This window comes from Haliotis rufescens, unplaced genomic scaffold (genome assembly GCF_023055435.1).
Source record: "Haliotis rufescens isolate VD_foot unplaced genomic scaffold, xgHalRufe1.0.p SCAF_51, whole genome shotgun sequence".
Taxonomy (NCBI): Eukaryota; Metazoa; Mollusca; class Gastropoda; order Lepetellida; family Haliotidae; genus Haliotis; species Haliotis rufescens.
The window spans coordinates 1,325,410-1,353,117 of NW_025964235.1; the positions used below are offsets into that span (position 1 = coordinate 1,325,410).

General features: G+C 42.1%; 1 protein-coding gene across 1 annotated transcript; it reads right to left on the reverse strand.

Annotated features, from left to right (window-relative positions):
• Positions 1-4,418: 4,418 nt before the first annotated feature.
• LOC124140655 (stress-induced-phosphoprotein 1-like) lies at positions 4,419-27,369 on the reverse strand. The gene is made up of 13 exons (XM_046508335.2): positions 27,257-27,369; positions 20,928-21,137; positions 20,588-20,729; positions 17,976-18,126; positions 17,149-17,323; positions 14,140-14,266; positions 12,648-12,750; positions 10,960-11,080; positions 8,984-9,080; positions 8,345-8,506; positions 7,432-7,535; positions 6,558-6,721; positions 4,419-5,261 (listed from the first exon to the last, which is right to left on the reverse strand). The coding sequence occupies exons 1-13, from the start codon at positions 27,278-27,280 to the stop codon at positions 5,189-5,191; spliced, it is 1,653 nt and encodes a 550-aa protein (XP_046364291.2). The 5' UTR covers positions 27,281-27,369; the 3' UTR covers positions 4,419-5,188.
• Between the last annotated feature and the right edge of the window lie 339 nt (positions 27,370-27,708).

Below are 27,708 nucleotides of genomic sequence, written 5' to 3' on the forward strand. Positions count from 1 at the left end.
TTTATAACTATTGGGTTTGGCAAGGGACTGGTCATTTATTGTAGGATGTGCGTGTGGAAGGTGAGAATGGTCTGACTGTATCAGAATGTGCTACCCACCCCACCCCACCCAACCCCATGTTATGTAACAGTTTTTGTTGACCCCTCTCTATAATTAATGACCAGTCCCTAAACAATGTTCAGATTTATAACAAATTTATTTGAAAAAATATAACTGTAAACCTTCAACATTTTGATTAAGAAGACATGAAAATTAAGTCACTTGTCCTGAAGTTCGTCACAATGTGCCGTTAGAGTTTACCTGCCCTTATCTCAACTCCAAATCCAGAAAAAAGATCCACGACAAACACATGATTTCATAGATGATTTTCTCAAGTTTGTTGAACTTTCAGTAATTCAAGGATTAAAAGATTTATTGACCACAGATAAAGTCATGTGACTCGCTTTCAGTACAGTTCTTCTTCAATTAAATGATGTTATTATTGTTTCTTGTTTTCACTGTCAATTGTTCATTTAGACCAAATAACAACCATATGTACATGGACATATTGTAAGCTTACTCGAATAATAAATGACATTACTGATTCCAAGGTACTGTGGTTCTTTGTTGCTTATTAGTTTCCTGGTAAATACATACAGAACAATATTCCCTGGTACAATTGGTCGCCACCAACCTGGAACTGAAATAGATCGGGTGATTAGGCTTGGTGATTGGCTGATTGCGTGCCATTGTGACCAATGGTGTTGATCGGTGCTCATGCTGTCAGCCATTGGTTTGCCTGATCCAGACTTGATTACTCACATGTTGTTGCCCAGTGATTTGTATACCACCTTCAGATGACTAATGTTCTGTCTGATATCTTTCCACAATGGTCTGGTCGGATAATACATGGCACCGCTATTGAAAGATTCCCGGGATTGTTCTACAGGTAATAAAATACACATACAGGGATGTATCTAGGATTCACACTGAGTGCCCTTGGCAACAGAACACTGGATTTCTGATAACAGTGGTCTGTGGTCTTTAGCCTGGACCTTCAGAGAGAACACTGGCCGGTAGCCTGGACCTTCAGACAGAAGACTGGCCGGTAGCCTAGACCTTCAGACAGAACACTGGCCGGTAGCCTGGACCTTCAGACACAACGCTGGTCGGTAGCCTGGACCTTCAGACAGAACACTGGCCGGTAGCCTGGACCTTCAGACAGAACACTGGTCGGTAGCCTGGACCTTCAGACAGAACACTGGCCGGTAGCCTGGACCTTCAGACAGAACACTGGCCGGTAGCCTGGACCTTTAGACACAACACTGGCCGGTAGCCTGGACCTTCAGACAGAACACTGGTCGGTAGGTAGCCTGGACCTTCAGACAGAACACTGGCCGGTAGCCTGGACCTTCAGACAGAACACTGGTCGGTAGCCTGGACTTTCAGACAGAACACTTATTAGTAGCCTGGACCTTCAGACAGAACACTGGTTAGTAGCCTGGACCTTAAGACAGAACACTAGTTAGCCGCCTGGACCTTCAGACAGAACACCAGTTAGTAGTCTGGACCTTCAGTCAGAACACCAGTTAGTAGCCTGGACCTTCAGACAGAACACCAGTTAGTAGCCTGGACCTTCAGACAGAACACCAGTTAGTAGTCTGGACCTTCAGTCAGAACACCAGTTAGTAGCCTGGACCTTCAGACAGAACACCAGTTAGTAGCCTGGACCTTCAGACAGAACACCAGTTAGTAGCCTGGACCTTCAGACAGAACACCAGTTAAGACAGAACACTAGTTAGCCGCCTGGACCTTCAGACAGAACACCAGTTAGTAGTCTGGACCTTCAGTCAGAACACCAGTTAGTAGTCTGGACCTTCAGTCAGAACACCAGTTAGTAGCCTGGACCTTCAGACAGAACACCAGTTAGTAGCCTGGACCTTCAGACAGAACACCAGTTAGTAGCCTGGACCTTCAGACAGAACACCAGTTAGTAGCCTGGACCTTCAGACAGAACACCAGTTAGTAGCCTGGACCTTCAGACAGAACACCAGTTAGTAGCCTGGACCTTCAGACAGAACACCAGTTAAGACAGAACACTAGTTAGCCGCCTGGACCTTCAGACAGAACACCAGTTAGTAGTCTGGACCTTCAGTCAGAACACCAGTTAGTAGCCTGGACCTTCAGACAGAACACCAGTTAGTAGCCTGGACCTTCAGACAGAACACCAGTTAGTAGCCTGGATCTTCAGACAGAACACCAGTTAGTAGCCTGGACCTTCAGACAGAACACCAGTTAGTAGTCTGGACCTTCAGACAGAACACCAGTTAGTAGCCTGGACCGTCAGACAGAACACCAGTTAGTAGTCTGGACCTTCAGACAGAACACCAGTTAGTAGCCTTGACCTTCAGACAGAACACCAGTTAGTAGCCTTGACCTTCAGACAGAACACCAGTTAGTAGTCTGGACCTTCAGTCAGAACACCAGTTAGTAGCCTGGACCTTCAGACAGAACACCAGTTAGTAGCCTGGACCTTCAGACAGAACACCAGTTAGTAGCCTGGACCTTCAGACAGAACACCAGTTAAGACAGAACACTAGTTAGCCGCCTGGACCTTCAGACAGAACACCAGTTAGTAGCCTGGACCTTCAGTCAGAACACCAGTTAGTAGCCTGGACCTTCAGACAGAACACCAGTTAGTAGCCTGGACCTTCAGACAGAACACCAGTTAGTAGTCTGGACCTTCAGACAGAACACCAGTTAGTAGCCTGGACCTTCAGACAGAACACCAGTTAGTAGTCTGGACCTTCAGACAGAACACCAGTTAGTAGCCTGGACCGTCAGACAGAACACCAGTTAGTAGTCTGGACCTTCAGACAGAACACCAGTTAGAAGCCTATCTATACTTATAGAAATGAACACAAGTAATGATTAATTGAGATATTGATGATGTTAAACAGAGTACTTGAGGTAAATAAGCAGGTGTCATCTGCCTGGGTACAAACTAGCACACACCACTGATCTGTGTGATACAGATGCTCCTTGATACATCAGGTGCTTGATACATCAAACTGATCTGTGTGATACAGATGCTCCTTGATACATCAAATGATCTGTGTGATACAGATGCTCCTTGATACATCAAACTGATCTGTGTGATACAGATGCTCCTTGATACATCAAACTGATCTGTGTGATACAGGTGCTCCTTGATACATCAAACTGATCTGTGTGATACAGATGCTCCTTGATACATCAAACTGATCTGTGTGATACAGGTGCTCCTTCATACATCAAACTGATCTGTGTGATACAGATGCTCCTTGATACATCAAACTGATCTGTGTGATACAGGTGCTCCTTGATACATCAAACTGATCTGTGTGATACAGACGCTCATTGATACATCAAACTGATCTGTGTGATACAGATGCTCCTTGATACATCAAACTGATCTGTGTGATACAGACGCTCCTTGATACATCAAACTGATCTGTGTGATACAGATGCTCCTTGATACATTAAACTGATCTGTGTGATACTGATGCTCCTTGATACATCAAACTGATCTGTGTGATACAGATGCTCCTTGATACATTAAACTGATCTGTGTGATACAGATGCTCCTTGATACATCAAACTGATCTGTGTGATACAGGTGCTACTTGATACATCAAACTGATCTGTGTGATACAGGTGCTCCTTGATACATCAAACTGATCTGTGTGATACAGGTGCTCCTTGATACATCGAACTGATCTGTGTATTACAGGTGCTCCTTGATACATCAAACTGATCTGTGTGATACAGATGCTCCTTGATACATCAAACTGATCACTTCATGTAAACAGTAGGAAATATCTCGGTATCCAAGTGATTTTGCGCCAGACAATTGTTACCAGCGCAATTTCATTATTTTAGAAATTCTTGATTGTAAAAGTCCAGTTTCAACCTTTGGCAAACTAGCTAGAGTTTCTGGGTTCGATCATAACGCCAGCAGTGGCTATTACAAGTTTTGTCCCTCCTATTGACCAATCAGATTCCACCTCTCATATTACTTGCATTTGCTTCAAATCAATAAGTCAATAATCAAAAGCCTTTATTGTAATAAAAAGGGTCTTACTTTGTGAAGTGCATCAAATCACATGAGCACATTGATTTTAAAGCTGAAATGATTTGGAAAATATCTGTTGACGCCAAGTTGGCGGTACAGGTTTTGCAAATCCTGCAATCAAGCGAAATCTGCATGGCAGCTTACAAACCGCATGTTGATTTCATTACGCGATTTTGATTAGACAATGCATAGCCTCGTTAGTTCAGCCAAAATATAACTTCATAATTCCAGCCAAGTTCGGCAAGGGTGGAAACTGGACTTTTATAGTCTGTTAACACCCTTGCCCTGGGAAGATGAAAAAGTAAAATGAAAACAAACTCAACAATTCAAGACTGACAATGTCCTTCTTTATATAGCACTTTTTAGAAACAACTGACTTTGTGCACATAGTTATTCAATATTCCTGCAGGCAGTGGCCCATATATTCAGTTACACAACACATTAGGCATGACAAGTATATTTGATGGTAGAAACAAGCACAATGATGACTCCCCATCAGAGCTGCAAGAAATGTTTCTTATCCAAAATGAACCTCTTCAATGAAAGGCTAGCCTGGTGAAGAGAAGCTGGTAGGAAAGTTAGAGTTGTCTGCCCTTAGGTAACCCAGACCCAGACCATGTGACTATGTGTAAACCTACTGGGGGAGCTGTCATGCGATGTCCTATTACAAACAATGTTGTCCTAGAATGATGTCCTAGAATGTTGTCCTAGAATGATGTCCTAGAATGTTGTCCTAGAATGATGTCCTAGAATGTTGTCATTGAACAATGGATTACTTCATTTTACAATATGAAAGAGAAAAATACCAATTACATTTCAAGTATGTGCTAAACATAACTTAATACAAATAATTAAATTCATACGTCCGAACTGTTGTTATTTTCAAATATGAACAACAAGCACACATATGAGAGAGCAAGGTTCCTGGCGCTGAACGAGGCAGGTTTATAATGGTTCAGTCTTCATATATACATACACATGCACTATCAAAGGCCAGTTGCGTATCGGAGACATGAAGATGATCATGAGGTGAGCTGAACAAGCACAGCGCCCCCTGGGGGCATGATAGAAGTGGCGACCTAGTCAAGGGTGTCCTCAGTGTATGGCGATGATGCCAACTTCCATCAACTTCTGGATCTTAGCTGCGATGTGGGGGTTCTTCAGGTGCCTGCAACAACAGCAGCATTGTCACAAACATCCCTCACACTCCACAAGACATTCTAGATGCGATAAAACAAGATATTACTAGGTCAGTCTCAAACAACATTGTCACAAACATCCCTCACACTCCACAAGACATTCTAGATGCGATAAAACAAGATATTACCAGGTCCGTCTCAAACAACACTGTCACAAACATCCCTCACACTCTACAAGACATTCTAGATGCGATAAAACAAGATATTACCATGTCAGTCACAAACAACATTGTCACAAACATCCCTTACACTCCACAAGACATTCTAGATGCGATAAAACAAGATATTACCAGGTCAGTCTCAAACAGCATTGTCACAAACATCCCTCACACTCCACAAGACGTTCTAGATGCGATAAAACAAGATATTACCAGGTCAGTCTCAAACAGCATTGTCACAAACATCCCTCACACTCCACAAGACATTCTAGATGCGGATAAAACAAGATATTACCAGGTCCGTCTCAAACAACACTGTCACAAACATCCCTCACACTCTACAAGACATTCTAGATGCGATAAAACAAGATATTACTAGGTCAGTCTCAAACAACATTGTCACAAACATCCCTCACACTCCACAAGACATTCTAGATGCGATAAAACAAGATATTACCAGGTCCGTCTCAAACAACACTGTCACAAACATCCCTCACACTCTACAAGACATTCTAGATGCGATAAAACAAGATATTACCATGTCAGTCACAAACAACATTGTCACAAACATCCCTTAAACTCCACAAGACGTTCTAGACGCAGATAAAACAAGATATTTCCAGGTCCGTCTCAAACAACAATAACATCTCAAACATCATTCAGTTTCGTAAGTAGCAGTTCACGTGACTTTTAAATAACCACAGACTATGTCATTGGCTAGAAGCCCATGTCAATTTACATTCTGTTCTGTCAGGTAAGCTCAGCTTATATAGTCCATTCCATAGCTGTAGTATATACTATATATACTACAGGTAGTATGTCTTACTAAAGTCTGGTCAAGTATCTGGTATCTTGTGGTACAGCGCTGTCATACATCTTGACGTCTACCTTGGAAGCCCCAACATGTGTGAGTGAGTATGGTTTTACCAATTTTCCAGCCATATCATGACAGGGGACACCAGAAATGGGCTTCACACATTGTACTCAAGTAGGGAATCAAACCTGGGTCTTTGGCGTGACTGGCGAACACTTTACCCAAAAGGCTACCCCACGGCCCCAACTGGATGATGTACATCCACTGGTTTCAAGGATCAGTGGAACACTTACTCTCGGACTGCGTTGGGGTCTTTGGTCATCTGTTGGAGGATCATCTGCATGGCAGGATCCTGCAGGATCTGCTGCACCTCGGGGTCACCCATTGCTCGCTTCTTCACTGCCTCGGGGTCGCTGTTCTCAGCAGTTACCGACTTCTTGTAGCCTTCAAGTGCTTCCTGGTATCAAAGCAGAGTTTCAGAAGAAAACTGACAAGGATGAAGGATGAGTTGTGGCTGACTTAGCTCTGACCAGACTTAATACATCACAGGGTGTTCTGTGGTCTGTTTGTTGTTTAATGCTGCGTGCAGCAATATTCCAGCTATATGACTGCAGTCTGTAAATAATCGAGTCTGGACCAATCAATCCAGTGATTGACATCATGAGCATCAATCTACACAGTGGGATATGATGACATGCATCAACCAAGCTCACTGAGCCTGACCACGCGATCTCGTTAGTCACCTCTTACGACAAGCACCCTGATCTTCATGCATGTACGTGCACATGACTGACTGCACGTGAACATCTCCGACTACCGGTCAATTATTTCTGACTGCATGTCAAATGTTGCTGACTGCATGTCAAATGTTGCTGACTGCATGTCAAATGTCGCTGACTGCATGTCAAATGTCACTGACTGCATGTCAAACGTCGCTGACTGCATGTCAAACGTCGCTGACTGCATGTCAAATGTCGCTGACTGCATGTCAAACATCGCTGACTGCTTGTCAATAGGGTGACTGCATGTCAAACATCGCTGACTGCATGTCAAACATCGCTGACTGCTTGTCAAACATCGCTGACTGCATGTCAAACATCGCTGACTCATTGTCAAACATCGCTGACTGCATGTCAAACATCGCTGACTGCATGTCAAACATCGCACCTGACAGCTGGGGTCGATGTCCAGTGCCTTCTGATACCACACAGCAGCCTTCGTCGTCTCCCTCATTGCTAGTAGATTAGCTCCCTTACGTAGATAGCCTTTAACTGAAATAAAGGTACACGTTTCACTGACATTATATTCTACACAAGGTTTTGTTTACATTCAAGAAATCTCATTTAAATCAGATCTTAGATCTGATGACATCCCAGAACAGGTGACGTCAGAACGACCTTTCGCAAACATTGACCGACCACTGAAACGACTAACACAAAGCCAGCCAGAAAGCAGCTTTCTCGTAATTAACGGCACACGTGTCAAACTGGCGATATCCATTTCAGACTATGCTTTGAAACAAGTCAATTGAAACATGAAAACTGAATAAAAGAAAATTCAGGAGTTTCTAACAGATCCATCTTAGTTGCCAGCCAAATGAACAATGAATTCTTTGATAGGCATTTCTCAGAATTTGACGAATGACACACAAGTAGACATAACAGTAAATAAAGAAGTTGTTATCCATAAAATTGTGTCTAATTAGCCTCATGACCAGGAATAGAGGTCCCCAGAGGTAAACATGTGTGTGGAATGTGTGACCTAGGTAACTATCACATGTTGAACAGAAATTATGGAGTGAGTGAGTGAGTGAGTGAGTGAGTGAGTGAGTGAGTGGGGTTTAATGCCACTTTTAACAGTATTCCAGTTATGTCACTGCGTGTTAGCTTAATATGGGAGGAAAGCTCGAAGTGATGAAGGTCTCAGACGTTTAGAACTTCGTTGAAACCCACGACAGGGCCACCCGTGCCCCCGACTTGTTATGGGATGACAGTGATAAACACAAGACCTCCACTTGATAAGGTGGTTGGCCCACAAACTTAAAAAAGTCATGCAACAAAAAGCAGAGTTATAAACTTACTAAATGCGGGGTCAATCTTGATACATGTATCACAATCTTTCAGTGCCAGCTCAAATTCCATGAGCTTCGTGTAACAGGCAGACCTGTTGCTGTATATCTTGGCATCCTCTGGGTTCCGTTTGACAGCCTCGGTGTAATGCTTCACAGCATTCGGGTAATCCCCTGCAACAAGTGAACCATGTCGTTCAGAGAAACTACCACGGAAACAGAAAGACCATTTGCTGCTATATGCACACCTTTAGGACCGGCCCTTAATATTGTCTCGGTAAATACTTCATAAAATAATTGTGGTTCCTTCCTACCATTAAAAAAATAAAGAAACTATCTGGCATTATGACATGTTTTTTGTTTTAAAAAGTATTTAGTCTCATAGTTTTAATAAAAAATATGTCTTTTGCAGTTGTAGCTGAAGAAATATCTCGTCACCATGAGCTGGTGTGGTGCCGGCAAACCTTTCAATATAATCATTGGGAATGTAGGATTCAAACCAATGGTGACGGTTCTAGCATGACTAACACATGCCCAACATGCCCGAGGGATGTAAAACGGCATCAAATTGTGTCTTTTGTGACAATACATTGTGCCGATTCTGGAACATATTTATTTTATTATCAGTTTGTTGTGCTTGGTGGACTTTACCCTTCTTGAAGCATTCGTTCCCCTTCTCCTTTTCTTGAAGAGACAATTCGGGGTTGATATATGCTAATTTTTCTCTCTCCTTGATCAACTTTTCAACCTGTTCCAACAGAAGGATAGTTGGTACATTTGATTCAATTCCAATAAAAACATACACACGGTACACCAGACACATACACCTGGTACACCAGACACATACACATGGTACACCAGACACATACACATGGTACACATGGTACATCAGACACATACACATGGTACACCAGACACATACACATGGTACACCAGACACATACACATGATACACCAGACACATACACATGGTACACCAGACACATACACATGGTACACCAGACACATACACATGGTACACATGGTACACCAGACACATACACATGGTACACCAGACACATACACATGGTACACCAGACACATACACATGGTACACCAGACACATACACGATACACCAGACACAAACACATGGTACACCAGACACATACACACGGTACACCAGACACATACACATGGTACACCAGCCACATACACATGGTACACCAGACACATACACACGGTACACCAGACACATACACACGGTACACCAGACACATACACATGGTACACCAGACACATACACACGGTACACCAGACACATACACGATACACCAGACACAAACACATGGTACACCAGACACATACACATGGTACACCAGGCACATACACATGGTACACCAGCTACATACACACGGTACACCAGACACATACACATGGTACACCAGACACATACACATGGTACACCAGACACATACACACGGTACACCAGACACATACACACGGTACACCAGACACATACACATGGTACACCAGACACATACACACGGTACACCAGACACATACACATGGTACACCAGACACATACACACGGTACACCAGACACATACACATGGTACACCAGACACATACACATGGTACACCAGACACATACACATGGTACACCAGACACATACACATGGTACACCAGACACATACACATGGTACACCAGACACATACACATGGTACACCAGACACATACACACGGTACACCAGACACATACACATGGTACACCAGACACATACACATGGTTCACCAGACACATACACATGGTTCACCAGACACATACACATGGTACACCAGACACATACACATGGTTCACCAGACACATACACATGGTACACCAGACACATACACGATACACCAGACACAAACACATGGTACACCAGACACATACACATGGTACACCAGACACATACACATGGTACACCAGACACATACACATGGTACACCAGACACATACACATGGTACACCAGACACATACACATGGTACACCAGACACATACACACGGTACACCAGACACATACACATGGTACACCAGACACATACACATGGTACACCAGACACATACACATGGTTCACCAGACACATACACATGGTACACCAGACACATACACATGGTACACCAGACACATACACAAACCACTGCAATGTTCTTACTTAAACTTGTTTTTTCATGCCCAAACTGACATAAATACTGCTCAACTATTGTAAATGATAATCAGACATGTCAGACATATTTAAACATACACTTGGCTTACTATGAAAATCAGTCTTGTGTGTCATGGACAGATAATGCAGTGTCTGAAATAAAACAAATTGCCAGACTGCCATCAGGACCCACAGACATTAGATGCTGCAGGCCCTGACTCAACTCTTTAGGCCCTCAGATAAAAAACCATGCAATTTATTGAAACAAATGAATGGACTTGTAAATTTACTGCAAGCCATAAGGATCAATACAAACTACAGGTCCTACACAAAGTCTACTTGCAACAGGCCTACGGGCAGGCGCTTGTTTCTAACATGACATGATAACTTCCTTATCAATAGCGGAGTAGAATACAACACATTGTCCTATTCTAAGACAAACCCTGGCCCACATACCTCCAATGCTTTCTTTACTACGTCTTGCACTCGATGCTCCGACAAAGATTTGTTGAAAAACGCCAATGCATTTGTCAAATCTTCCTTTTTTAAATATGCATTACCTATACGAAAGAATGCTCTGCAAAATAATAAAAATACAAAATCAATGCACCACACATGAATAAGTTCTTGAACCTAAAGTCAGGGGCTACACAGACTGGTCGTCACTCCTTTCACAGGTACTGACGATGGTTGTCTCAAAATGTCCAGTATTGATACGCAGGGATGAGAATGTCTATTGTTTTTAACACACTGAAAGTTACCCCGGGGTCTTGGGTCTGGGGCCGAGTGGGGGACCATATGATTTATGCATATGTTGTAATGGCATGTATCACAAAAGTGATCCTTGATGTATCAAACTCCCCAAAATTCCGAAGATCCTCAGAAAACGTCTCCTCCCTGCATGTCTCCTATTACAGAGTGTGTTGGGATGTCTTAAGTTCAAAGGACAATCAGGCACATATCAAAATATCTAGAATCAATACAATGTTACCTGTTTAGACCTGTTACAGACTTAACCCTAAATTCCACATCAATAAATGGCCATGTTTTTGTCCAAAGGGGAAGTTTCAATACACTGTCAACATAACATTACATGATAACATGTTCTGACAACAACATGTTCAGACGTGTTCTAACAACGTGTTCTGACATGTTCTAACAATGTGTTCTTCTAACAATGTCTTCTAATTTGTACTGACAACATGTTCCAACAACATGTTCCAACAACATATCCTAACAACGACGTGTTCTATCATACCCAAGGATCTGCTTCAATACTGTCGAGATACTGAACATGTAAGAGCAAATTATTTCTAAATTCCTGGTGTAACCATGGTAACAACATGAGTTAACATTCTCAGACACATCACGGACGTTCCGTAGGTTTTGGTGTCAAATACTTAAATCAATAAATACTGACAGCCACTAACTTACAATAATGGGGATATACATGCAAAGTTTTGTTTTACCATGTTGTCACGGTAACTAAATTCAATCGTGGGAAATTGCCAGCAAACATAGACATAATTTTTTCAAAATGCATGTGTGAGTTTGGTTTAATGCCGCTTTGAACAGTATTCCAGTTAAACAAGGCATGTCAGCTTAATGTGGGAGGAAAGCCTGAAGTGATGCAGGTCTCAGACGTTTACCATTTCAGCAGGGGTGCGGTGCTAACAAACCCAGAAACATAATTGGCGCGATCAAAATACATGAAACCAGCTTTCAGTTAATAAATGTTTATAATGAAAATTCACCACAATAATTGTAGTTAACTGAGTGACCAGAGTCACGATGATCTGAAGGTTGTATCAACAACATGGCTGCAGTCACATGACCCCGGACCTGGAGGGACCTCGGGACCCATGTCCAGTACAGCCTGTTACAGCTACATGTGTTACCATGGTTACTGCTTCCATGATAATCCAGTGTATCATATCTCCTTTCTATGCTAATAAATACACTGGCCCCATTCACCCCCCAGCTTCCTCGAGTCCTGTACCAAATACGAGATGCTACACAAGGGATGGGAGATGGTGAGATCTCTTCCTAACGAAGGCAGATTATTTATCATACAAGAATGGAGATACAAAACACTGGGTAATCGAGATGAAGTTACCAAGCAAACAGGATCTGGGGAGTCTTACTTGGCTATAAGTTTATAGTCAGCTCGGTGTTCCCGTCCTGTATCAATGGCTGTCTTACATTCCTCTATACACTGGTCGTAGTTGCCTTGTTCGAAATACACAGCTGGAACAGACAAGCAAGGAAGGTTGAAGACACAGCAGATAGACAGTCAGTGCAACTGGAGTTCTAGTCTAAATATTCCACAAAGACATTTTAGATATTTACTTCTTAAATGTTCCTAAGTTCATCAGGACAAGTGGAGGTTTATCAGGACAAGTGGAGGTTCATCAGATCAAGTGGAGGTTCATCAGATCAAGTGGAGGTTCATCAAGACATGTGGAGGTTCATCAGGACAAGTGGAGGTTCATCAGGACAAGTGGAGGTTCATCAGGACAAGTGGAGGTTCATCAGATCAAGTGGAGGTTCATCAGGACCAGTGGAGGTTCATCAGGACAAGTGGAGGTTTATCAGGACAAGTGGAGGTTCATCAGATCAAGTGGAGGTTCATCAGGACAAGTGGAGGTTCATCAGGACAAGTGGAGGTTCATCAGGACAAGTGGAGGTTCATCAGATCAAGTGGAGGTTCATCAGGACCAGTGGAGGTTCATCAGGACAAGTGGAGGTTCATCAGGACAAGTGGAGGTTCATCAGGACAAGTGGAGGTTCATCAGATCAAGTGGAGGTTCATCAGGACCAGTGGAGGTTCATCAGGACAAGTGGAGGTTCATCAGGACAAGTGGAGGTTCATCAGGACAAGTGGAGGTTCATCAGATCAAGTGGAGGTTCATCAGGACCAGTGGAGGTTCATCAGATCAAGTGGAGGTTCATCAGATCAAGTGGAGGTTCATCAGATCAAGTGGAGGTTCATCAGATCAAGTGGAGGTTCATCAGGACAAGTGGAGGTTCATCAGATCAAGTGGAGGTTCATCAGATCAAGTGGAGGTTTATCAGGACAAGTGGAGGTTCATCAGATCAAGTGGAGGTTCATCAGGACAAGTGGAGGTTCATCAGATCAAGTGGAGGTTCATCAGGACAAGTGGAGGTTCATCAAGACAAGTGGAGGTTCATCAGGACAAGTGGAGGTTCATCAGATCAAGTGGAGGTTCATCAGATCAAGTGGAGGTTCATCAGATCAAGTGGAGGTTCATCAGGACAAGTGGAGGTTCATCAGGACAAGTGGAGGTTCATCAGGACAAGTGGAGGTTCATCAAATCAAGTGGAGGTTCATCAGGACAAGTGGAGGTTCATCAGATCAAGTGGAGGTTCATCAGGACAAGTGGAGGTTCATCAGGACAAGTGGAGGTTCATCAGATCAAGTGGCGGTTCATCAGATCAAGTGGAGGTTCATCAGATCAAGTGGAGGTTCATCAGGACAAGTGGAGGTTCATCAGGGTCAATGGAGGTACATGAGGACTATTTACCAACTTGTTCTGACTACTAACAAGCTCACATCACTAATGAAGCTGGAATTACATTTCTAATTAGTTCTTAGTGTGACTTCCTCTGACTGACCTGCCCTGTTGGTGAGGATGGTGATGTTTGTGGGGTCCAGGTCGGCAGCCTTCTGGTAGTGCTCGAGTGCAGCAGCAAAGTCCTTCTTCTTGTATGCTGCATTCCCCTCATCTTTTTCCACCAGGGCCTGAAGCACGTCAACCAGGTAACCATAGCAACAAAAGATACAGAAACAACTGTGAGACCACCAATAGCTCACCAGGTACACCCAAAACTTATTACTGGAAATCATTGCAGATCTTACCTTGAATGAAATGACCTGTGGAAAAACTAGGCTAAATATTCATGTTTTCAAAATAGGCCCTTGCCCCGATAAATAGTGCAATGTGAACTTAAGTATTGTCGGAAATGCTAGAAAACTGCTTTTATAGCTTCATTTAATAAATACGAGTCATATGACTATAAAAAGAGCATACATCAAAATAACGCGAATGGCCCTAATCTAGCCTGTCTTAACTGACATAGTGATTACCCTTAAAATGTACTTTTACAGGTAAAATGATGATAAACTTAGAAAATATTCCTATGTTGTCATGCATGTATGAAATGGCCTATAACCTGAGGTAATCCCCTAACACCTGTCCTGAGGTGATGACCTCACACCGTCCCGTGCATTCTCCCGGATGCAAATGTTACCGAGATGGGGGTGGTCTCAAAATATTCATGTTATTGTACTTAATTGACATGAGTTGATGGGGTAGCAATTTAGGATATGTACTGCATATATACTGCTTGGAAACATGATGGACTACTACTTAAAAGCTATGAAATGGGATGAGTATTGGAAGGTTGCGATTTTGGAATCCAGAAGTATTTGTTGTTCTACAGATGGTTTCTTGAGGTAGCATTTATCTCCGCTGATGACGTATATGAATCTGTACTTTTGAATGTTGTGTTATGTCTTTCTACGAACCCGTTACACTTAGCCAAGATGGACACAGCAGGGTTGAGCTCACACTGTCTGACTGGCATACGTAAGACAACGTAACCGTGTTGTGCCGCCAGCACATATGTCTTGTACTTTACTGGTTTCTTATTCAGCTGAATTTTCTCCATGAGTTGAACTTTTGTTTCAATGGTCTTAAGTCGACAATGTCATATATTCCTGTATGGTCGTCTTTTAGACTATTTATTCGTTTGGGCGACAGTATCTGATTCCCGGAAGTTATATTAACTGGCGTTATCCATGACGATAACACTGACGTTGTTTAAAATGGGCAATAGCTGAAGTTCCAACCAGTCTATGAATACATCACATCCTATAATTTCCTTATGAAAATCACCAGTTTTCTTTTTCGCCTCGAAAACTAGCACACACCCATAAATAAGCCCCATATCATGGGCTGTAGCATGCAAAACAAGGACACGATTACCTTTACCTGATGGTACAATGGGTGCTTTTTGTCCGTCTGCCGATAGTTACCTTCTGCTCATAAAGCTTGTACACTATACGCCTGATCATCCTGTATCAAAGCTGTCCTATATCCGTTTACGTGCCAGTTTTGTTTTTGAGACCACCCCTATACTTGTTTTGTTTTCTTATCATACTGTAGATTTGATGGTATGAATTGAAAACCCCATAGTTTGGGCAGTTCGGTAATTCACCCTATCTAAATTAATAAATGGTTTCCCTCTATCTCTCTAAAGCGTTAAGAACTTGTATACATTTCCCAGTACAGACTCCATGTCGTGTACCATGGTTATGGCTATGCAAGTGTAATGTTACATGCATCATGGGAGCGATGTTAACAAAACAAACGCATCGTCATTTTGTCATTTTAGAAGATGCACATCTTGAATTTTCTCAAAATGATTTTTGTCTGTGGATTAGATGTTTTATGAAGACTACATTATTATCATTAGAACGGAGTCACGTGCGCATATTTCTATAGTCTGTTTCAGACTGCTACCATCAATGTGAACTTCCTGTTTTCTTTCGAATTTGTTGCCTGTAAACTTGTTGATAGGACTCCTTGTGACTGAAATACTTCAAACCACAGGTAGGGTGATCGGTTGTTACTCGATATTTCAATAACAACTGTCCGTGAAAAATCATATCCTTTTTTAAAAGGCACAAAGCAGTTTTCTAGCATTTCCGACAGTACTTAAGTTAGACAGTGGTAGATAAACACACTGCAGAGTATCACCCTACCCCAGCCTTCCACCCCAAAGCACATCTCCCTACCCCATCTTGAACACCAAAGCAGACATCCCTGACTCCCACCCTTCCACCCCAAAGCACATCTCCCTACCCCAGCCTGAACACCACAGCAGACATCCCTGCTCCCCAGCCTTCACCCCAAAGCACATCTCCCTACCCAAGCTTGAATACCAATGCAGACATCCCTGCTCCCCAGCCTTCACCCCAAAGCACATCTCCCTACCCAAGCCTGAATACCAATGCAGACATCACTGCTCCCCAGCCTTCACCCCAAAGCACATCTCCCTACCCCAGCTTGAACACCAAAGCAGACATCCCTGCTCCCCAGCCTTCACCCCAAAGCACATCTCCCTACCCCAGGTTGAACACCAATGCAGACATCCTGCTCCCCAGCCTTCACCCCAAAGCACATCTCCCTACCCCAGCTTGAACACCAAAGCAGACATCCCTGCTCCCCAGCCTTCACCCCAAAGCACATCTCCCTACCCCAGGTTGAACACCAATGCAGACATCCCTGCTCCCCAGCCTTCACCCCAAAGCACATCTCCCTACCCCAGCTTGAACACCAATGCAGAAAACCCTGACTCCCAGCCTTCACCCCCAAAGCACACCTGCCTACCCCATCTTGAACACCAATGCAGACATCCCTGCTCCCCAGCCTTAACCCCAATGGGTCTCCTGGCTTCTATCATTACCTCTAAAATACATCCCCCCCCCCCCACCCCAAAGCAAATACCATCCCGCCCCTAAATCTGATATTCTGACCTTGACAGCCTGCCCTAAATGCATTTTGATCAATCGCTACTAAACCATAATGGCTGCATATATGCAGAAATTAGTTTCTCTACCTGTTTTTGATTTGAGGATAAAGATTTGTCTTCTGATTTTGTTTGTTGTTTGTTGTTTGTGGGTGGTGCTTGCTCCGGCTTCCGGGACGGCATCGGATCCTCACGCTCATCACCCAAAGTTTCAAACCCAAACAAGACACCAAGTGTTGCGATGATGCGGGGATCTTGAATATTTCTGGAAATAATATTGAAATAGAACAGTTCTATTTGTAACAAGAAAATGCTAACACAGACGCAGCCCCATTTCCAGCTGATCTGAATGGCCCCAAACTTCCCGACCAAAACCATTCTGACATCATCTAATCATATCATCTACCTACATTCATCTTTGATCCTTTATGTCATTTAAAGCAGTACATCTTAGTCGTCTGCCTCCAGCTACCCTAAGCAAAAAGATGACATATCCCCCTGGCCCCCACTTTAGCAAAAGGTACCACTTTCAGCCCATGGTCAATACATGTAATCTTTCACGGTTTTCAAGTAATGCGCTGGCATCGACGTACGGATCGACCAGATGATTACTATATCCCATCGCATTACATGCCCAGTGGGATACATAAAGTTGTAAGCACTTCCTGTTTAATGACATCACTTCCTAGTTTAGGAGAGCACATGTCCAGTGAAATACAACTTTAAAACTGAACATGCTCTGTCTGAAGCTACATCACAAAGTCACCTCTGGTTTGACGACATCAAAGATAAAGAAGTTTTCAGACTTGACCCTTGTACATTTTCTTATGAGCATGAAACCACCATCAATACTGCTCCTGTGCTTATTTCATCTTTTCAAAATGGAAATTCTAGCAGGTCTCTCTGCTGCCACTCACTGTAAACTGTTGGGGTTTTTCTGCAAGGCTGCCATCATCATCCGATAGTCCGGCTGTTTCAGGAACTCACGCGTTTTGGGATTAGCTTCCAGCTTATCAAACAAATCAGGCATAGCGAAGGGGTTGGTGATTGGCTGACTGCCTGCAGGGCCTGAAACGAAATGAGTAACTGGTGACACTGGGAGTCAGGGGCTACACCAAGGGGTATGTGACTGGTGACACTGGGAGTCAGGGGCTGCACCAAGGGGTATGTGACTGGTGACATTGGGAGTCAGGGGCTGCACCAAGGGGTATGTGACTGGTGACACTGGGAGTCAGGGGCTACACCAAGGGGTATGTGACTGGTGACACTGGGAGTCAGGGGCTGCACCAAGGGTTATGTGACTGGTGACACTGGGAGTCAGGGGCTACACCAAGGGGTATGTGACTGGTGACACTGGGAGTCAGGGGCTGCACCAAGGGGTATGTGACTGGTGACACTGGGAGTCAGGGGCTGCACCAAGGGGTATGTGACTGGTGACATTGGGAGTCAGGGGCTGCACCAAGGGGTATGTGACTGGTGACACTGGGAGTCAGGGGCTACACCAAGGGGTATGTGACTGGTGACACTGGGAGTCAGGGGCTGCACCAAGGGGTATGTGACTGGTGACACTGGGAGTCAGGGGCTGCACCAAGGGGTATGTGACTGGTGACACTGGGAGTCAGGGGCTGCACCAAGGGGTATGTGACTGGTGACACTGGGAGTCAGGGGCTGCACCAAGGGGTATGTGACTGGTGACACTGGGAGTCAGGGGCTACACCAAGGGGTTTGAGACTGGAGTTATATAGTAGTGTATTTTATTGTTGAACTATGATTGTAACTGTGTTACATTGTTTCTGTTGACAGTTGTGTTTGGATGTGATTAGTTGTCAGGAATGTAGTACTACTTAAAGTAAGCAGTTTTGAGGAAGTTACTATAATTAGATGCTACTGTGATACCGTATAGTTTTCCAAAAAACACAGCTGTGTAGAAGGGGGTGCACATTATACACGAATTAATGAGTTTTGATGTTTTTCCCTCATGGAAAGACATTACCGTGAGCACGTAATACGGGAAATACCATGTCAACAAATCCATACTGAAGTACGCAAATTAATCATGTAATTACACTGTCTGGCTATATGTTTGTGAATTATTTCATTAATTTTATTCAAAATTCCTTTTAATATTGTTTTAATTAATTTCGGCGAAATCGTGTGTGAAGCGATCAGAAGATCGCACAACTCACCGTTATTAACAGCAACCACGGTCAGATTACCAATATTGACGCCTTGAAACGAACTTTAGTTGACAGAGAATAGATACATATATCATAAATGCTATACTTTGACTCGTTAAAAGTCATATTTGTTTTTGTTGGACGATTCTATGTCAACACGTAATTCTCGCGATCACGTGCACGGGAGCCTTGACGGTGACTGGTCAGACAGGTTCCATGTAAAAAATAATACCCGGCAATAGCGATCAGCTTCTTCGCTTAGGGTTATTATTATTATATGTTTAGTAAAAGCTGCATCTAAATTAACAAGATATTGGAATATATTATTCCTGATAAAATTATAGTTTCAGATACAATTTTTGCCGATGCTTGCATTAAAATCCTGTAAAGTTATATCATTGGGTGTGTCTTGACCGAATCACCGGTAGATTCCAAGAAAACATGTGTACAGCTGATTGCTGTGTCCGGCTTAGTTTACGAGAAAATACACAAGGTAATCTTAATCCCTGGATATAAAACAATGCCCAGCAGAACAAAAATACAATTTAAACGGTAAATCAACATGTCTGGTGATTTTTTATCTCAAATTTCGAATTTGTACTGACCAAGTTTCTCATCACCCGTTCGTTTGCCGGACTTCACTAAAGGGGTACGGTGTAATTATTTTTTTCTGCGCTTGGTATTCAAATTTAATTTTTTTCCAAAATATTGAATCCACTATACTCAAGAAAATATGGTATGTAAACTTCTAGAATACCGTTGACTGAGGTGGAATATTGTGTAATGCTCTTGTGCCGCTAGACTGGTGAGGGCACTGTGCAGAAATTTCCAGTAGCTAGTTAGACTATAAATAAGGGGTCAAGAACATGCCCCTCCCACACATTTTGTCTCTCACACATTTCATGACATCAAGACCAGCTTTCGTGTGAAGATCACTCATCACCCCAGCCTAGGTGTTTCTCGGAAGCTTGACCACTGTCGCCGCTGGGTGAATATACTATTATCATTGACTTTTGCTATCACCACTGTATTTTTGTATTTGTTACAGGACACTGCCATCATATTATATATTGCCATTGAATATTATACAACCACTCTATTATGTTCTGCCTAAAATAATTTCTGTGCAGTAATATGTATTGACTTGTAAACCTAGTTAATCTTGTAATACATTTGTTGATTGTATACCAGTTGTTGGTTGTTTGTTGGTTTCGCACCAAGTTCTTTAACGTACAGATTTCAGGGTTAACATATTATTTCAATTTGGGAGTAAACACGCAACACTGGTGACGGGTGACACACACAGCCAGTCAGGGGCTACACAAACAGGGGTGGAAGGAACTATTTCACACCTGTAAGATGCTTCTTGGCATCCTCCAGACCATCCAGAAGCTGCTTATTGCTGGGATCCAGCTTCAGGCCCTCTTCATAGACTTCGGAAGCCTCCTGGTACCTCTCCAGGTAACACAGTGCCGCACCTTTACGTGAATAGCCCTGAAACCACAACAATAAACACTCCAGTATTTCCCATGAAGCATTAACCAAGTCAGCGAGCCTGACCACCAAATCCCATTAGTTGCCTCTTACAACAAGCATATTCGCCTTTTACAGCAAGCATGGGTTGCTGAAGGCCTATTCCCACCCGGATCTTCACGGGTAAGGTCATAGAAACTCAGTGAGTATTTTACCTACCTTTCCCCAATCAGGTTTGATCTCGACCGTCCGATCTGCGTCTCCCAGGGCCTCAAGGTACTTGCCACACTTGAGAAGTGCTGCTGAGCGGTTGCTGTAGAGGACGTGATTGCCGTCGTCCAGCTTGATAGCCTCGCTGTAACATCGTACAGCTTCCTCCGTGTCGCCCTGCTCCAAAGCTTTGTTTCCTTTAAGTTTCAGCTCTGCTGCCTGCATTGGTCACATAGAAAAATTGTAGTTTTACAATATAATACATGTCAGGGAAAATATTTGGCACACAGGACAGTGCCAATTATTGAAGATATGCTTCAGCACAAATGCAAGGCATATCCCGGTAAAAAAAATGAATGAAACAATGAATCCAAACACTTGACAAAATGTCTGTTGAAGCAGTATCATGAGGGGTACTTGAGGTCTGATGTGTCCCGCGATAGGTTTTATAAAACCTAACGAGGGATGCATATGACCACATGTACCCCAAGTGATATTACTACAATCAATTTATCTCATTGTAATGTTTTAATCTGCGACTGTAAAAGAATTAAAACAAATTCAAAATGGATAGGACACAGCTGTTCGATTGAGATGAGGTTAACTTGTGCAGTCACATGACTTTAACTGACTTGTGTGGAACTTATTGTTTTGTAGTGGGGTATTAAGGATTTATTCTGCCGATGAGAAATCCATGTGTAGCCTGTGTTCTTTGTGGAGGGGTATAAGAAATTTATTTCCTTCGCTGGTGGGGTATAGTATTTAATCAAGATCACATGGACCAATCGGGTCTGGTCATTTTGACATGGAGGTATGATAGTACATCTTTAGAGGCCAGTTTCTCGTGTTTGCAGTAAGATACCTCGGTCTTTCAGGGCCAGATTGTGAGCATGGTGGGTCAAAACAATCACAGATGTCTCTCAGTGAAAATAATTCATGGTCACAATCTCAAATCTACAAACAGGAGAAATACACAAAAAACACTTGCTTGCAAAAACAGGAACAGTGAGTGAGTTCTTCGCCATTTCACTGCCATTTCCTCATGCACTTAAAAAAATTCTTAAGACAATTATTCAAGTGTCAGACTTACACCATGTGTACAAGTAGAAGTGCAACAGTAACTAACAAGAAACAGATGATACAACCAAGTTTCCAAATAACCTCAAAAACAGCCTTGACCTTTGATAGACATGTTGTAAACATTTCATGCTGTAGGATTTGTAAAGATACATGGCACTATAAAGATTTATACCTGTAAAGGTAACCATGACAATGATATAATCATATTTAACAAAAAATGAATGCCGACCTTGACCTTTGACTAATCATAATTACAACCTTTCATAACAAAGGGCCCATGGAAAAGAGGTAATGGAAAATGCATCAATACTTTTTGACACAGTGTAACCACACTCGTTTTGATGAGTCTTTTTCTATTCCATGATTATGACTTTAACCTTTGAATGACATGTATCAAAAGAATTCTCCAGGGCAACATGGAAGATGTACATGGAAAAACAACCTCTCATGCCAATAATGGTTGTGTAGTAAGCCTAAAAACATCACCAGTGGAGCCTGTCAAACAGTCCTGTCAACCAATGTAAGCTTTCTTGCCAAGTAAACTTTAAATACGCTGTTGCTAGAACACGTTTATCCGTGACATTGCTTACATATCGTGGACAAGTTCAACCAGTCATGTATCAAGGAATACAGTGTACACTTGCCAAGCAATGATTGAATGATAAAGGCCCATGTTCATGGTCTTCACTAAGTGTGCATGTGACGGGGGAGGGAGAGAGATGCTACAATTGATTGTGAAAAGATGCATCCCTTGGGCATGAACCCAATTTCACCCAGATTTTGATTCTAGGTTTGTCAGCACCATGGTGGGTTTCAATAAAATGGTAAATGTCCAAGACCTGCATCACTTTGGGCTTTTCTCTCATAACTCGAACACTGTACACAATGGCGTAAAACCCAACTCACTGTTCAGGGATAAAACATTTATTTAAGAGAAACACCTTGCAACAACGTAACTTTTGTGGCAAGCATTTTCAGCCCCCTCCCCAATATCCAATGGTCCCCTTAGAAATGTTCCTGAGTAGCCACCTGTGTCCCTACATCTCATACAGCAGCCCCGGCTGAAATGTAGTAAAATGTGGACCTACAAACTCGTTTATCGTACTTTAACTCTAGGATTCTATTTTATTGTGATACTGACCGACATGCACGGCTGAAAACGATAAGGTGCAATTATCACTTTAAGTAACCCTTCTGAGGTCTTACATTCACAACAATGGATTGCCACTCGTGTGAACAGTAATGGAGTAAGCAAAAAGCAAAGTAAACCACAAGACGGTCAAATGTCAACACAAAGCTTACTTTTGTAGCAAATATGAATTTTCCAAGATACATTTAGTCAATTTCAGAGAGAGAAAAATTCATAACATTCGTAGAAAGTATTTAAACGTCCAAGTGAAAGTGCTGGAATCACATGCTCCGTGATCGGCTTCCAAAAAAAACCTGTGGCCTAAAGCTACGATGGGGACAACTGTTTTCATTGGCTGATTTGTTTGTCGTGTTTATCTACCTTGTGATTCTTAGCTGTTATACATATACTTTCTGCTTTTTCTTTTAATCCTACAAAAATAACAACATTACATACATTGTTGATCATGAGATCGGCTTTTGATCTTGACATTGTGAAGAATTAAATAACAATTAACAAATTGTAACTAGTGTTTTATTACTAACATCCTGTTTGGCCCTATTCCACATAGTACATGGAGGGATTAATCAGCTGAGTAAACAACTGGAAGCATATTCAGTGTTGTTACTAAGGTCGGTAAGGTGACGTACGTTGTGGACACGGTAATCCAATGGATGAGCAGACAGAAAAAATATGTAATGTACTAATATTTCAGAGGCGGGAGAAGGCAGACTGGTCGTCATGATCGTTGAAGTTGTGCAGCGCGTCAAACACCAGGAACCTGTTTTAACCCCAGTCAGGGGAATCCTCTCAGTTGTGTCATTTTTCGCCTGTCTTTTCCCGGTTTTTTTTTCAAATTCAATTTCAAGCATTTGAAATTAAGAATGCCCTAGAGTATTAAAATTTGCAAAGTTGTTATGTTGGCTTTATTTGCCCTTTAAATAGACTGGGTTCCCCCAAGAATTCTGTTTTTGGAGGCATTACAAAGACATTACACCAAGCACCTCACACATTGCTCATACACCATATACACCAAGTTTGATTTAGAAAGTCGGATCAATCTACCTGATGAATACTCTGCACTTGTTTTACTCCAAGCTATGAAAATGATCCATTTATTAATGACACCACTACAAACACAAAGAACATTTGTATGTGCTTCTACCAGCATACCTCTACCAAGTCTGGAAGATTTAATGAAAATAGATTTTTCAGACATTCTGAAATGTTCTTTTGTTCAATCAATGTAAACCTTTGAATGAAAGCTAAACCACTAGGATAGATTGTGAGCATAATAATCAGATAACACTATCCGATATCAGAGATAGAAATGTATTTTGTCGTTTAGTATTTTGTCACATGTAGTCTGTCTTAAGTCTAGAATGATTTTGCAAGTCAAGACTACCTCTATCCTGAAATGAAGTGTTGTTCTGAAATGAAGTGTCTGTTGTGCTTGAACTGACAAGAATATAGTCACATGATAGTGCTTTAGTGCTCTAGTATATAGTGCTTAAGTTGAGGGAATCTCTTCTTGTCAAATCAGACTTCTAGACTTGAGTTGGACTCCTTTTTTATTTTTTCTCTCTTGGGTCTTGGTTGGTTTAGCATGGGTAGCTGAAGACTTATTCTACCCCAGATCTTCACTGGTCTCTTGGGTCAGGGAGACAGACTACATGTTTTGATCTCTAGTATATAGTGCCTTGGGTCTCTAGAATTTAGTGCTTTTGGTGCCAAGTGGGACACAATAGTATGCATTTTGCACTGTTGGTACCGTATTTGACGTAATAAGCGCCCAGGGCGCTCTCAAAATTAGAAATAGGGGTCTCTTATTAGAATATTATTTTGGTGGAAAAAAACAGAGCTGAAAGATAAATTTCGTGGATTATGCTGACAGCCTGAACTGTTTATATACAATATATGTTTAATAGAATTTAATTGCCCATAATTAAAGGTGCATATAACACACAAGTGCGTATTATACAGATATTGATCAATCGGAAGGGGTGGTAATTGGGATTGTTCACTTGCCAATAAATTAACAAATATCACTGTGGGCGCTTATTACGTCAAATATGGTAATTGATATTACTGTCCAGATCTAGAAACTGGGTTTCCGAGTATATGAATCATGTAATGTAGCATATAGGAGCACCTTTAGAATACAGTACCACAACTTCTCGTGAGGACGGTCTCTGCCCTAGGTCACATGTCTCAAAGACAAGCAACCAGTTTTTGTGAGAATCCATCAGACGCGAACCCGCGACCTTCGGATTGTTAGCCTGACAGCTAACCGACTGAGCTACGTCCACACTGTGAAACAAAGTGCAAATTAACCTAGTCATGCCTATGACGTTATGGAACTGAACAAAAAGGGTTGAATAGGTGACGGACCCTTTCGAAGGTTACGGGTAGGCATGGTGTCTCGTGACTATAGTCTATAGACACTTACGAATGATCCGGATACCATATGGCACACTCGTCCCATCCCGTAATCTACAAGATACCGAGTGGCGAGGAATGATCCGATATGACGCAAACTGAAAACGGCTCCAGGCGTCAGACGTCGAACTCGCAAGTACGCATGAATGATGTGTTATTTAATAATTCGTTGGGTTGATTTTGTGACAGAAAAGTGTGGTAGGGAAAACTGTAAGGATGATGTGGATAATAGTAAGGAACGAGGGAGGCATGAGCATGGCTAGTGACAACACAACGGTGAGTTCGCTTTTGAATCAGTACTGAAAAGATGTAGCTGGTGAAAGTTGCTTGTGTGAATGTTCCAGGACAGTTTCCAGTAGCAAAAGTATTTGACACAAAACCATTTCATTCTTTTTACTCGATGTTTTTGTGTGAAGAATATTAGGAGCCGCTATAGAATCTATAATAGAAACTAAACGGGTAGATTTACCGAACCCTAATGACCATAAAGGGGTGATTGATCGTAAAGGGGATCTAAGGGCTAAGGACAGAAAACGGGTAATCTAATAGGCACTAAACGGGTACCTAACCCTAATGATTGAAAAGGGGTGATTGATCGTAAAGGGGATCCAAGGACTAAGGATAGAGTTCGGGGTAACCTACCCTAACACTAGCAGTATTTGGATGTGTTCAGCACCAATATAATATCCCTTATAAACTACATTCTTGTGCATAATAATGTAAATCAATGCACCGAAAGAATAATATATGTATATTAGTTCCCACTTTTAACCCTTTTAGCCACTTGAATTACGAGAAAAACGAAATAAAAAATATATACAAAATGAAAGTGCTTCCGTAAACTAGTGCTTGCTATAAAAGTGTATTGTCATGTGTTTGAAAGGTTTGTGGTACTGTATTCTAAAGGTAGGCCGAAAGGTATGTGGTACTGTATTCTAAAGGTAGGCCAGTATATATCGTCCAGTAGGTGAAGTTTCCGTATATCTGGGGTCCGGATAAGCGGGATTTCACGGTACTTTCCCGAGACGATGTGTTTACACGTCAAAAATGCATAGTTGGAAGCGTTGTTGCAGAGTACAAGGAAGAAGGAAATCCTGTGCACTTGTGCATGTGGTGAATTGAAAACTTTCAATCACTAATTTTAGTTGTGATTGTTTTCTCCAAACGTTGTTCAAAGGCTGGAATTAAACCCCATTTGTAGTTGAATTAGACTTATATATCTGCATTTAGATTCTGCATAGTCAGTGGTCATATATGTGTTTCATGTTACGCAAAATGGCTCTATAAACATGATATATGCAACAATGCTTAATGTGATGATGCCCCAGCAAGATGATACCTCTTTGGAAGGTCTTGATGCGCTGAACAAAGGCACCAATTCCTCAAGAAAAATTCAACATAAAGTACAGAAAGAGCTGAGCTGGATCAACATCGTTATACAAAGAAAGCGTGTTTAAATAGATAGGGGTGGTGAAAGATCACATTTATCAGTCACCTCCGTATATCAGCATCACTGATCTCAACTTGTAACTTTGCAAGTAAAGAGCTTTTTGAATAGGCACGTGGTTATTGAATACTCATTTCACTCCTGATACAACGGTAACTTGTTAAGCTAAACAAGCCAACAACGTTTGGTTTTGATATCAATCACGAAGAGTGAGTTTCTCCAATGATTGCTCTAAAGCATTACCTTAGCCTTGTTGTCGTCCGCCATCTTGGTGAAGAAACTTCTAGCAAACCACGCTTTGGCAGATGTAGGAAATTAGAGTTACCTCCCCTCTTGAGTGACAGCTTGATTTTCAACCGGACCTTTCTGGACTATACCTCAACAAACACATGTATCACGCGTCAATTGAATAATATAAATGTTCTTGTGTCCATTATATCCGTATGGAAATAATTATCGCTGGAATGTTCTATAAAAAGCGAGCAGTATTTTTAAAGTGGTTTCTTGGCCTGGTGATTGCATGTTTCTTCTGGTATGCTGCCCTACTTGTAACCAAGATTAAACCAAGAAATGTAATAGAATTATTTTTTTAGAAACCCAGATTCAACCCAACCTCGGGTAGGCAGGAATATAAAGCTGTAGCTGTTTTCTACAGCAAATTCGATATTTGATGGTACAATTATACCCATTTTGTT